Below are 13,560 nucleotides of genomic sequence, written 5' to 3'. Positions count from 1 at the left end.
TGAATGACTCTGAAAAGCAAGAAAGCCTCTCTGGTTGGCTATTCTATCTCCAGCCTAACTTCTCAACCTTCTGTAAGCAAGGTGTGTACAAGAAGACCTTGGACAATCAACAGGGTATTTCAAATACCAGCTCTGTTCCAGGTTGCTAAGTGACCTTGAGTAAGTCGTTTCACCTCTCTGGACTTCATTCCTTGGCTGTAAAATTCATACCTGCATATATGGTTAAGACCTCAGGCTCATTCTGGAATCAGAGGCCTAGGTTCCAAACTCAGCTCTGCCACTTACTAACCAGGTGACCTTTGGGTAAATTACCCAGCATCCCTGATTCTCTGTAAATGGGTGTAATAAAGTTGCTTGTGTCAAGGGGTTGTTGTAAAGATTAAAGGAGATAACGCATGTTTAGCCCCATACTTGGTATATAGTCAGTGCTCAATAAATGGTAGCCAGTATTGATACTATGCAATGCGATTAGTTGCTGCTGCTGCTGCATGCTGGCACGCTCTTCATTTCCTTCATTTTTACCTCCAGACTTTTGCTCAGCCATCCTCAGATGAAAATCCCCATTTCTGGGTATGTCAGTGGGAGAGTGTTTTGGTCAGAGAGGGAAGATAGGTGAGCAACTGTTGTTTTGCCTTGGAGCTGATAGAACCTCCTTTCCCCCCTGCAAACCAGGAGTGTCTCAGTTTAGCTTCTCCAACTTCCTAAGGCACTGCCCCCTTCCCTGGGTCCCCTCCACAGGGTACCTAGTCCCTGGGACCTCCAGGACTCTTAAGAGCCACAACAATATCCTTGAAAGCCTACTTCTGGCACTTAACAAGGGGGCAGAGATCATATTTAAAACTAGAAAAAAAGTTGAATCTGGGGAACATAATTTAGGATGCAGAGGAAATAGGAGCCTGATTTAAGAATGTTCTTTACACAACTCCACCAAAAACAAATATCCCACTCCACCCCCAGCACAAATCGATCCAGAGAGTTTTCAGGGAAAAAAAAGCACTTGCATATAGTAGGTGCTCAATACATATTTGTGGAATGAATGAATCATAAGACGTCTGCCATGCAGAAATGTGATCTGCTTGAACATTAGTTGCCATCAAAGCCCTCAAATTTAGCGTAAGTTGCCCTAATCCCCTGTTCTCTCAGCCAGTAACTGATTCATTTTCAGAGTCAGAGCTGATCTCAGTATGCACTTTCAGCTCCTCCGGCCTTACATACCATCTCCTTACAGGTTGTTTTTTACAGGCCCAAGGGCAGTCTTCCTGGATTATAGGAAACGTCCTCCCTCATTGGAAAAGATGGGCATTTCCAACTCTTCTCCCAGTCTGTCATGTGTCCCCTGGCCTTCAAACCTGGTCACTGTGCCACAGCCAATAAATGACAAGTCCAATCAATCAAAGAATGTATATTAAGTGTCTACTGTATGCCCAATGGTATGCTACAAGCAACAGTGACATATACTGAAAAACGGTAGATAATCTTTTTCCTTAAGATGCTAATAATCTCCCTGAGGATAAAGCTAATGCACAGGAAACAAACAGAATTGCATGATACTGATTATCAAAGCTAGGAGAAGTGACTGTTCGCTGAGCACCTACTGTATTCCAGGTACTTTAAATGTTTGAAGGGAGTGCTTCATTTAGCTGTTCAGCAATGTTGTGAAGCTATTGTTATTCCCACTTTACAAAAAACAAAATGGAACCTCAGAGAGGTTAGGTAACTTGTGCCTAAGTTCACACAGCCAGTAAGCAGCAAAGGAGGAATTTGTTCCCTGCTCTGGTGATTGTAAAACTTTCATTCTCTCAACTACCCTGACTTAAGAGACAGCCAAGGGAGGCTTCCTGGAGGAGGTGGAAACTGACCTAGGTCTTGAAAAGTGGGTAAGATGCACCTAAGCCCAAGGGAGTAAGAGAATGAGGGCATTCTAGACAGAGGGAAGAGTCTGACTAGAGCACAGAGGCATGACTGTGAACCCTGCTTGCTGGTAGACCTGCTGAACAGGAGCAGAGGCGATTAAGTCAGGAAGGCATGGTGGGGCCAAATGATACCACACAGCAGCAGCTTCCTCCATGAGGGAGGAAAAGGCTGCTCCTTGGCCTGTTCATGTCCCCAGGAAAGTACCTCACCCTCAAACCCAGGGAACCCATTCCAGACCAAGGCTTCGAAGCCCACTTCTTTCCTCTAGACCTCCACTTGCTGTAGTTTCCACTTGCCTACCGAACAGCTTTTATGCACACAGCACCCCTTGGTGAATCTTTCACTTTTAACCTTCTTCAAAACACAAAGCAAGTATCTGTTTATCAGTCAATCCTAAACTTTTGCTACCCCTCCACTGGACCCCAAACGGATTTAGGTGATGATGCCAGAGATAATTATCTATGTATAAATTATGAACGTGTGGTAACAGAGTCACAGTCTCCGTGCATGTTTCTGGAGGCCTTTGAGATTCTTAAGGATTCACATTAGTTGGATGCACCTGCGTAGCCCAGGGAATCCTTGCCTTGCACAGCGCAGTCAATACCGAGTGACTTAATTTGGATCCCCTCCTCCCAAGGAAACTCGCCATATCTACTGGGAATCATTTAGCACTGTGGCCACAACTTGGTGAGCACTCCTAGTACGGAAACCTCAAGCAGGCAATGAAAAGCAGTTCTGACGACAATGGAAAATAAGGCAAGCTCCTGCCAAGTTCAGTACTTTGCAAACAACAGTAAAAACGGAACGTGTGAACTCATGACCAGGGCCTATCGGTGCATTTCGGGAAGGTCTTACAGAACCCGAAATGGAGAATCCAGGAGAGGCTCCCGGCCATCTCCCGGGAGAAAAGCGTCCCTTTAAGAAGGGACTGTACCAGCTGGCCGCACTACAGCTCCCAGAGATTTCCTGGCTCGCCTCCTGGCCCCACCCCCTGTCTCTGGCCCCGGCAACGCGTGACGTCATAGGAAGCTGCAGCTGCCGATTGGCTGAACGGCGCAGCTAGGTCAAGTCCAGTCAGGGGAAAGAAGTTTGTCTCCATGTGGAAACCATGTGTCTCTAGCTGGGAGGGGGAGGAGGAGGCGGAGAAACTAAGATCAAGTGATTACAGGGGAACTGGCTGAAAGGAAGGCGGGGAGGTTGTGCACCTGAGCCGGCCAGCAGTGCCCTTAGCAGTCGTGACCTAAAATAAAAAACCCGAAACTTGCCCAACAAACAAAACTTGAGCCCTTCCTCCCAGCATAATAATTAGAAAGCCAGGGTCCCCGCTTCCTTCCAAAAACCAGGGACCTGGAAAATGCTGGAATCCTATCGGAACGCCCAGAGCCCCATCCCTCCTCCCAACGACGGAATGATGTAAGCTTTTCGGAAAGCGGGGCTCTGAAGCAAAACAAGCCCCGCGCGCGCGGAGCGACCCGCAGTGCCCGAGCCGGGAGCACGCACGACCCGCCCCCGACTCGCGTTGTTGCTGTGCACACGCGGACCGCCGTGACGCGCGGGCATTGTGTGCGGAGAGCAGCAAACAACGGCGAGCGCCGCGGGCGCGAAGAAGCGCCCCCGACGGAACGAGGCAGATGTGGGGCCCGCCGTTTTCCGTACCCAGACCGGGAGTGGGGGGCGGCGGGTTGTGGGGGGGAGTGGGTCAAGTGGCTGCCGTGGGTCGCTCCAGTTTGCAAGGAGGATGATAGAGGGCCCGGCGAAGGGTCGCCCGTAGTGTGCCGGAGGTCGCCCTCGCCTGCGTGAGCTGTTGGGGAGCAGAGCGAAGGCCTGGAGTGGGGTGTCGGGAGCCGAGCCGGGCACGGCGCGGCGTCCCACGCTCTCGGGGAAATCTGGGGGCTGTTGACATCACTTCATACAGAGCCAAACAGCAGCGGCGAAAAGAGGCAAGAGAGCTAAAAATACTCCCGCGGGGAGCCGGCGGGAGGGGAGGGGGCACTGGGGCCGAGGGACCGATTACGCACTCGAAGTTGACTTTGGGGCGCTGAGGTTCCGAGCCCCTCTCGGGGGCTGGCAGACGTGCAGCGCGGACGCCTCGGGACAGGGACCGGGAGGGAGCCACTAGGCTTTCTCAGCCTCGGGAGCCCAGCTCTGCTGCTGCTGTGCTGCCCCGTGCGGGGCAGCCAGGCCCGGCGCGCCCGGCCCTCTGCTTACGTGACTGGTGGCCACGCCGGAGCCCCGTCACGGGGTAAACAAGGAGGTGCCGGCGGCCAGCGCGGCCGGGGGGGGGAGGGTTGGGGGGGCGGAGGTCTGCGATTGTCTGCGGGTGCGAAGGGGTGACGGGACGCAGGGGAAGCTCCAGCAACCACCTTAGTACACCTCGCTGGGGGAGGGGGGCACACACTTCCAAGGTGCCCTCTTAGGGTGCACCCCCCCCCCCTTTCGCAGAAGCCGGCGCCGCGGACAAACTCCAGAGAACCGGGAACCCAGGCTAGGGGCCGCTAAAGAAATCGCTCCCCTCCCCCCTCCAACAAAAGCAAACACACCAAACAAAACCACGTCTTCACCCATTTCCCCACCAGCTCTGGCTTTTCAGTAACTACCCTCTTGACGAATGCACGGCCACCAGCACCGTCACCCCTCCCACCTACACACACACACACACTCCGAATAATCACAATCTGATTTGGCCACACAGCCGGCGATGCGCCTTTCTCGAAACCCAGGCAGGCACTCCGAGAAAACAAGAGAGAAAGAAAAGACCGCACCACCGACCTCCCGGCACGAATCCTTGGGTGTTTTGCTTTACAGCTTCTGCAAAATTGCGTCGCCAACACAGGCTTACTTTAACCCTGGAGGCCTCGGGGTGTCGGTCGGCTAAGGTGTTTTTGTGTCTGGGGGTTGTTGTTGTTGTGTTTTGGGGGGGAGGAGGTTACAAGCTCTGACACGTTGCAATCGGACCACTTCCCCCCCCCCCCCCATTGATCTTCCTACTTGTTCGGACAGATTAAACAGGCTGGTTCTCTCTCGTCTGTCGTTCTACCCACCGCAGCCCCTTCCCCCTTCTCGCAGCTATTATTTGTGAGGACCGAGCTAGAGACGCCGCACACGCGTGCCCCCGTCAGGGCGCAGAGCCGGCTGCCTGGGGAGGGCTGGGGGTTCCCGGCTGGCGGGGGCAAAAATGAAACAAACACATACCAAAAAAAGGAGGCCAGGCCGGGGTGGGGCTCCCAGCAACCCCCGCCCCCTCCCACGCGTCGCTCTCCACCTGGGTCGGGGATGGGGGGTTGGGGGTGGGCCAGAGAAATCGACCAGAAAGGCGTTCGCCTTCCTCTCCCTGCGCGCTCGCTCCGGAGCCTTCTCCCGGAAAATAAAGAAACCGCACACAACAGCCCACACCTTCTTCCCCAACTATTGTTTCCTGCGAGAGCCCAAAGTTTCCTTCTAGCTGCGGCCCCCTCGCCAAGTTTCCCCGTAGGACGGCGGGTCGGGGGCGAGCTGCCGGCGCGGCTTGGCCCTGCCGGCCTGTTTCTTGGGGGGGGGGGGGCGGACGGGGGGGGGGCAGGTGGCGGCACCCCAGGGCAACCGAGGCGCAGGGCACTGCATCCGAGGACGCGTCGGCCCGAGCCCAGCCCCGCTGCGAGAGCGGAGGAGACGGCGAAGTGGACGGCAGGGGGACCTGAGCCGGGGCGGCCCGACCCACGCCGCGAGGGGCTTTCGGCCGCCGCTGTTATTGTTGTCGCGCACGTCTCGGTGTTTTCTTTCTGAAACCGCTGAACACTGCCTACGGTTTCCAACTTTCGGCTTCTAATCCTCCCCACCCCACCCAGGAACGAGCGACAGAAAAACAACACTTGTCTGCCGGAGAAGGCTCCGGAAAAAAAAAAAAAAAAAAAGAAGAAAGGCGACCTCACAGAGATGAGCTCTGGGCTCAGTTGTCAGAAAACAACAACACTCCCTTGCCTCTGCGCCCGGCGATGCCCCAGCCACCGGGAGACCGACAGACAGATGCCCGGACAGGCCCCCCCGCCCCCCCTCCCGCTCGTCTTTGTTACATCTTTAGCAGCTTTGTGCGTGCGTGTCCTTTCTCCCGTGTCATCGGCTTTCCTGCCCGGAGCTGGATGTGTGCTGGGGGGAGGGGGCCGCGGGCCGAGCAGGCGACAGGGGTCGCCCAAGTGGGCGAGGAAGAAAGAGCCCGGCGCCGAGGAGGAGCGGGGGGGGGGCCCCAAACTTACTTTTGTTTTCTTTCTCGATCTGCTCCAGGTAGCTGGCGGCCTCGAGCAGAATCTGCACGTTCTGCAGAAAAGTGTTGATGTGCTTCTCCATCGAGTTCTCGCTGGTGTTGAAAATGTCCGAGAAGGGGCACCTGAGCTTGGCCCCCGCGGGCTCCTCTGGCTGGGCAGGGGGCTGGGGCGCGGCCACGGCCGGGGGCGCGGCGGGGGCCAGCCCTGCGCCCTCGCAGCGCGCCTCCTTGCGCGGCCGCCCGCGCTTGCCCATGGAGGGACCGGGGTCCGCCGAGCTCCGGGCCCCAGGGGAGACCCGGCTGGCTGGAGCGGGGAGGCGCCGAGGCGACGAGGCGACCGGACTCGCCGAGCCTCGCTGCGTGCGGTGTGTGCCCGAGTGTGAGTGCGCGTCGGTCTCGCAGTGGGTCTGTGTGTATGGGAGATTGAATGAACCTACAGGACGCACGGAGGCTCGCCGGCGCCTGGGTCCTAGTGCGAGCCTCTCTCCAGCCGACGGGTCAAAATAAAAGGTGGAGACTAGCGAGGCAGGCACCGCCCCCTGCGCGTCCCTGCACCCTTCCCCGCCTCTCCCCAAATCTCACCACAGGGTAGAGCACTGTATTTTAACCGGAATGGAAAAAATACTCAATGCCTCTGATTGCACCTGCATGAAAACAAACTACTAAGCTATTTTTTTTCTTCACATAAAAATAATACCTCGTAAAGCATCCTGCACAAGGCTTGGCACAATAAATGGTAGCAGCTGTGACTTAAAAAAAAAAAAAGCCCAATCAAAAAAACCCATCACATGTAATTTGAAGTTCCCTCCCCACCAATACACACACCCTTACACACACACACACACAGAGAGAGAGAAAGAGAGAGAGAGGCAAGGCCTTGTGCTTCCAAAGGGACAATGAAATCCCCAGGCCAACAAATCCCAGGTTACAGATTTACTCAGTCTTTCTTTCTCCCTTCAAATGCAAAGTTATTTTCCAGGAAGGGGAGGAGATGTAAGCATCTATCTCCAAACTCCTCTTCCCAGCCTTGGTCCAGCTGTGCAAAGCTCACACTAGGATGCCATCTCACCTGGCCCCCTTTTATTTGACAGAGAGGCAAAAGAGGCAGCCCAGGACCACACCACCCCAGCTGAATTCCACCTTTTGGCTCTGAAGACCCCTACCCCATGGAGGGACCGCTGGGGTCCGCATTGTTTTCACTGCTGCTGCTGTTTACCCAGTCAGGGTCTACAGGAACCCTGGATGCTTTCCAGGCCTGGGAAATGCCCTTGGAGTCAGGGATATTTGAAGGCCTCTGGGGAGTGCCATAGAGAAGGGTTTAAGTCCCACTTCTGCTGCATACAGACTGTGAACTTGGGCAAGTCCCCTAACCTCTCTGGCCTAAGTTTCCCCACCTGTGAAACATCTAATAAGAGTCTTGTTCTGATTAACTTATATCTTCACTGAGCACACTGCCTGGCCCCTAGTAAGATATTTTTCTTCTAATCCAGACCCAGACAAGAGCCTGGGTCCCCTACTTGCATCCAAGAGAAATACATTGCAGGAAACAAGAGTCTTCTGCACTTTGTTGGAAAACATCTCTGCAACAATCCCATCGACATATTGTCACCTTGCAAGGCAACCTGGAGTTTTCCTCCAAGGGAACAATTTTCATAAAAGGCATGAGAATGCTGTCCCCTAGAGTTGTGCCACCCAGCCACCCTGCTTAGAGGCAACTTCATACACATTTGTCAGGCAAGACTCTTAACTGGAAATGGAAACTTTTTGAAGGAAGGACAGAAAGTGCATTTCTTTGTAAAGCACTCACTAATAAAAACTGAGTACACACACTCTCACAGAGCCTTCGAAAAAGTCTTTTGTACTTTTATAATACAGCAGGTTCTCCAATAACATCATTTTGTTATAATGTTAATGAGATGCTGTAGGAATTTAACTCTCCTTTATGTCAATTAGCCAACGGAAAGATGGGTTTGTTTTGTTACGTCATTTGGCTTAAAGTCACAGAACCTATCGATGTTAAGTGGGGACTTACTGTGTACTAATAACATGCTGCTGGTATGACAGGAACAATCAGTAACTGACACTGTAAAGCCAATGTGTTCCTAAGAGCAGTGAGATAAAAGTTCACCTTCCATTATCATAACAATTACTGACTTTTTTGTTCCTGTCAGAATCACAACTCAAGTTATTCATGTTTAAAAGTTTATAAATGTCTAAGGGCTTTAGAAAGGTATAGTTTCAAATGAGTTTTATCCAATACCATTTTGCAAAACCTGGCACTTATGTGAAACAGCCCTGATCTCCCTGGCCCCGAACGAAAGATGATAGTGAGACGGTGAATCGGGGAAGCCCAGACCCCAAACACCTTGGTCTCTCTAATTCCCGGGTGGAGGCCTGGGTCAAGACGCACATATGCAGCCCTGTGATCTACATGTATGTACACACACACACACACACATGCACACACACACATGAGTGGCACACCCCACGAATGAGTGCAGGGGTGGTGGTAGGGTGTTTTGTAATTATTTATCCTTACTTCATCCCTCATAGGTCTGTGAGCTTCAGAAAGCCCAGTGGGAATCTTCAAGCTGAGCCGTGGATCTGACCGAAGCCAAAATAAACAATGGCTTGAAGAAAATCTACAAAAAAGTGCTGATTTGCACAATTCCCACAGTTGGCCACAGCCCCCACCATCATTCCCATGGAAAACGCCACTGCTGGTGCCAAATCAAGTTTTCCCCCCATCGTAGGGGCATTGTTTTTTGTTATTATGTGAGTTCTTAGCATCAGACAATAGCACCACAAGAGACACAGGGGAGGCAGGAGAAATGCCTTTTTGTTTCACAAAGTCTGTGCTATTGTAGCTTGTGGCCCAGGGTCTCACATACAGTTTAGTTGCATATATTCATTTTGGTAACATGTATGTGGAATGATGAATGTGCCCACTAAAACTCAAAGTCCCTTTCTTGTTTTTTCAGAGCCCATCAAGTGTTAAATCATGTTAGCATCATATTGCTCTCCCCCTCCTCCCCCACTGTCCCCAATTAACTGATTTCTCTAATAAAGTTGGCCTCCACAGAAAGAGCAGTGGTTCAGGGGTTATATCATGGGTCAGGCATCCAGGATGCTGGGTTACAAGCTCAGCTCCATTCCCGATTAGCTTTGCTTCCCAGGAGGAGCCATTCAAACCCTTTGCATCTCACTTTCTCCAGGGCTTTGGCTCCACAAATAAACAGGCCTCTTTGGAAACTGGTTGAGAATTTCGGCAGAGAACAGGTAGGGGATGAGAAGGCGGGCGGCCAGCCCCATAAGAACATCTGCACCCTTTGAAAGGAAAGCAGTGACTTTTCGCAGTGCCAGGCCAGGCCAGCTGCAAGGCTCCTAAGGGCCCAAGGCATCTTGGGCGCTGTGCAGCCTGGGTCTTACCTTCCCAATCTCTTTTTCCTTTGTTCAGCCTCTTTGGTATTATTTTTCCATCAACTTTGTTTGCATATTAAAGTAAGATCACTCTCTCTTTTATTTGCCCCTCTTTGCCCCAGACATTCTATACTCTTACATCAAAGGAGTTGTTTTGTCTGTAATTGTGTCTTCAGGTGCACAGAGGCTGGTTAATGACTGAGATGGCGCAAGGAGGGTTGCCCAGACCTTCCCACCCTGCAGTGGGATGGGATGCCCTTCCCCACCCTGGACCATTCTGGTTCTCCTGGGCTCCCTATCTCTGCTCTTCCTCCTTACCTGTTCTCCCCTCACTAGTCCTTTCTGCCTGAATCTCTCCCTCCAAAGTCTAGCTTTTCTTTGGACCTTGCCAGCATGACCCGGTCAGGTTGTTCCCTGCTCTTTGACCCGTGGTCTTTGTACTTGGGCTTGGTAAATACCACCAAGAGATCTTCTGTCCCCTGCATTGTCACTTGAGTCCTAATCCCCAGAGCCTTCCCCGCCAGGTTTTTCCTGGGCACCTTTCCCTTTGAAAAAGGATCATCCAGCAATGAGCTGAGGCGCTGGCTCAGGGTTCCTTCTCTCCTTGAGAGTCTTCATCTTGTCTTCATCTATTAGATGGGAGAAGTGGCTTCCAGGAAAGCCCAGGACTAGAGAGTCAGGAGCTGTAAGACACAAGTAGCATGTCAGGAGCATGGAGACCTGTGGGACTCTGCCTCCCCCAGTGGCTCCTGGCACAGCCTTAGAAGTGCTGACCAGGCCTCCTTCAACCACTCCCCAGGTCCCCCCCACCCACACACTCACCAGCGGGTGTAGACATGAGCAGAGGATAAATAGCCTCCGCCCTGCACTGGAGCTCACCGGGTGTCACCTGCTCCTGAGGCATTATCTCTGCCCCTCTGGACTCTGCCCTCCCTCCTTCTGGACCTCTGAGGTTGGCAGGCCCTTCCTGTCTCAGCCAACTTCTGGGCCTCTTCTATACAACGCCCAGCACTTACAGGGTTCATTAGACTATGAGCTCATCAAGGACAGGAAGCACGCCTTGCGCCCCTTGGCATTCCCAGTCCCTGGCACCTGGCACAGCACACGCATGACACAAAACAGGGGCTTAGGCGATGAGGGTCGAAGGCAGGAATGCCCTTCCTTTCCTGCCTGGCCGGAATCTCGGTGCTGGCCCTTCATGCCTTCCTTGCTCCAGGGAGGCAAGAAGAGGCATTTGACACTGTCCGCAAAACTATTTCTGAGTCACTCACATTAAAGTTTAAATATCAAGATGCTGTCTCTGTGGAGAAGCCGGAAACCCATTGAGCCAGATGGTTGAAGTTCCTTTCCCCAAAAGTACAGAGGCTCAGCCACCCTTTCCCCTGTCCTTACTGTTCTGCAGATCTGGTGACGCATGGGTCTCCTCTGTAATAAGATGCCTCTGATGAAGAATTTTCAAAAATCACCAGACGATGAAGGCACTGGCCTGAGATCAAGGTGAGATTCATGCACAGCTAATTTTTTTTACATCTTCTCACGCTCTAGGGTGTCATCTAGATGGATCCTTCGGGCCCATACTTTCTTTAATGTCTCCATGTTATTTTATAAAAGGGAATTCATCAAAGATTCTAAATTCATGTACATTAAGGTACCAATGAATGACACCAGCTTAAATACAATTGTTCCCAGAGACATTTGGCATTAAAAGGTGGCCAATGCCTTAAGCTGAAAGAATAAAGTTTTGATGGTGAAATGTTAGGTGTCAGGTGATGGAAGGCAAGGCATCTGCAGGGAGCAAAGGATTTCCCTCCTGATTGTTAACTGTATGAACTTGTGTAAATCACTTAATCCCCTTAGAGCCTCAGTATTCTCATCTGCAAAGTGGGCAGAAGGTTTGCCTTGCTGAAGGGGTACATACAGGAACTTTGGAAACTGTAAAGTGTTGTGCTCATGTCACGATAATATTAGGCTAGAGTTGTCCTGAAAGATTTTCAGGGAAAACAAAAACAATGACAAAAAGACGAGAGTGAGAGTGGGAAGCCCAGAATTTTTGGCCACTGTATTACTGTATATGACACTGTATTACTGTGTAATTTTGATAAATAACCTCGCCATCTTCAGCATCAGGGTCCTCATCTGTGAAGGGAGAGTTTCATTGGCACAGTCTACCTCTCCCCCATTCCAAAAAGCATCATTAATTCATCTCCCCATAGTCATTAATCAGGCTGGGGTGTGACTGCCCATTGAGGCATGGATGAGCAAGGGAGAACCAGCATGACCACACCGATAAAATTTTAGCCCAAAGCAAAGGCACTGGCATTTTAGGTCACCCAGTGTACCTTACTGCTGGGAAAAGCCTGCTCCCCATTGGTTCTTTTTTTGAAAACAAAACATAAATGTTAGAGGAGCCCCATTCCTGTCTTCAAGGAGGTCTGGAGGCCCAGGACCCCAGTCTGTGAACCACTAGATCAGTAACTTGAAGGCAGTCCCCCATCCCCATCAGGGGTAAAACTAATCTACAGGTTAGTTCCTGCCTGGACACCTGCCCACCCCCATCCTCGCCTCCCCTGAAGCCTATTTTCTCTTTCTCTGTTTCCGGCTCTCCCGCCCGAGCCCTGTAAGTTGCCCTCTCCCTTTCCTGACCCAGAGCTCAGTTCTTATGGGTGAAAATGTTGACGAGCAAGGAAGTGGGTACATTTATCAGGGATAACATGCATGAGCATGTGCTCAACATGCAGATTAACTCAGTATTAGAAGACGTCATCTTACATGTGTCAGACTTGTTCTGGGTTTAGGGACAGAGCGGTGAGCAAAGAGCCAAAACCCCCATCTCAAGGGACTTATTTCTTACGCAGGTACACACGTAGACATAGGACCAGCCCTACGCATGCAGATATGCATGTGGGCACGTACATGCACTCAAAGACAGTCCCCTTTACTCCTGTGTCTTTCAGAAAATGAAACTAAACTCCAAGTTGGAGACAGGGTAATAGGGATTCATTCAGAGGGGCTCAGCCCTTGTGGCTCAGTGGTTGAACCTCGATCCATGAACCTAGAGGCCATGGTTTGATTCCCAGTCAGGGCTGGTGCCCAGGCTGTGGGCTCGATCCCTAATAGGGGAAGTGTAGGAGGCAGCTGATGGATCATTCTCTCTCATCATCTATGTTTCTATCTATCCCTCTCCCTGAAATCAATAAAAACATATTTTTAAAAGAGAGAGAGAGTGCGGACCTAGCTGGGTGGCTCAGTTGGTTGGGGCATTGTCCTGTGCATCAAAAGGTTGCAGGTTCCATACCCGGTCAGGACACATCCCTAGGTTGTGGATTTGATCTCTGGAAGGCAATGGATCGATGTTTCTCTCTCTCTCTCTCCCTTCCTCTCTCTCTAAAATCAATAAATATATCATTGAGTGAGAATAAAAAAAGAGGAAGTGTTTGCCTTCCTATTTCCCTTTCTGTCTTCTTGCTTACATTGGAAATTCATTTTTGTTTGCATAGGACTGACCCTTTGCATGTTTCCACAGTAGTAAGACATATCACATTATGTATCAGAATAGTTAAATAAAAAAAAAGACACCATATGTCATTCTAATGGACAGAGTTTGGGTGATCTCACAGATATGTGTGGCCTGCCAAGGAGTCACGTCAAAACAACTGTCTGAAATTATAACCTACCTGGAGAAGTCAGAAACGTAATCAGAGGCTATTTTCATATAACTACACCCTAAAAACACCCGTCCCAGACAGGCAGGCACATGAGAATAACATGTTGGCATACAGTTGCAGAAATCTGCCTTAGACTTTTGATACTTAATTGCATCACTGTTAAAGGAGAATTGAGTAAAAAAAATCCCAGACACAGAGGCTAGAATTGGGCAATTCTTCATTTCCTGTCCATGTTTCAAAGTTGTGGAAGAACTGGGCTCTATCAAATCTCTGGCGGAACGAATGTTAAGGAAAATGCCTTCCCATCCTGTTAATTTTTAATTT

At 51.1% G+C, this 13,560-nt stretch overlaps 1 protein-coding gene across 2 annotated transcripts in view; it reads right to left on the bottom strand.

Annotated features, from left to right (window-relative positions):
• MXI1 (MAX interactor 1, dimerization protein) overlaps nucleotides 1–6,612 on the bottom strand; it is a 65,977-nt gene extending 59,365 nt beyond the window's left edge. Inside the window, exon 1 of one of the 2 annotated variants that reach the window (XM_087823938.1) lies at nucleotides 6,144–6,612. In XM_087823938.1, coding sequence (XP_087680064.1) covers nucleotides 6,144–6,405 — 262 coding nt within the window. In that variant the 5' untranslated portion in view covers nucleotides 6,406–6,612. Of the gene's footprint in view, nucleotides 1–3,932; nucleotides 4,004–6,143 lie in introns of those variants that run through there. The other variant, XM_016212129.2, reaches the window with a different exon arrangement.
• Between the last annotated feature and the right edge of the window lie 6,948 nt (nucleotides 6,613–13,560).

Source organism: Miniopterus natalensis, chromosome 14 (assembly GCF_054644295.1).
Source record: "Miniopterus natalensis isolate mMinNat1 chromosome 14, mMinNat1.hap1, whole genome shotgun sequence".
Classification (NCBI taxonomy): domain Eukaryota; kingdom Metazoa; phylum Chordata; class Mammalia; order Chiroptera; family Miniopteridae; genus Miniopterus; species Miniopterus natalensis.
The sequence above is the reverse complement of the archived record's forward strand: the minus strand, read 5'-3'. Positions and strand labels throughout refer to the sequence as shown.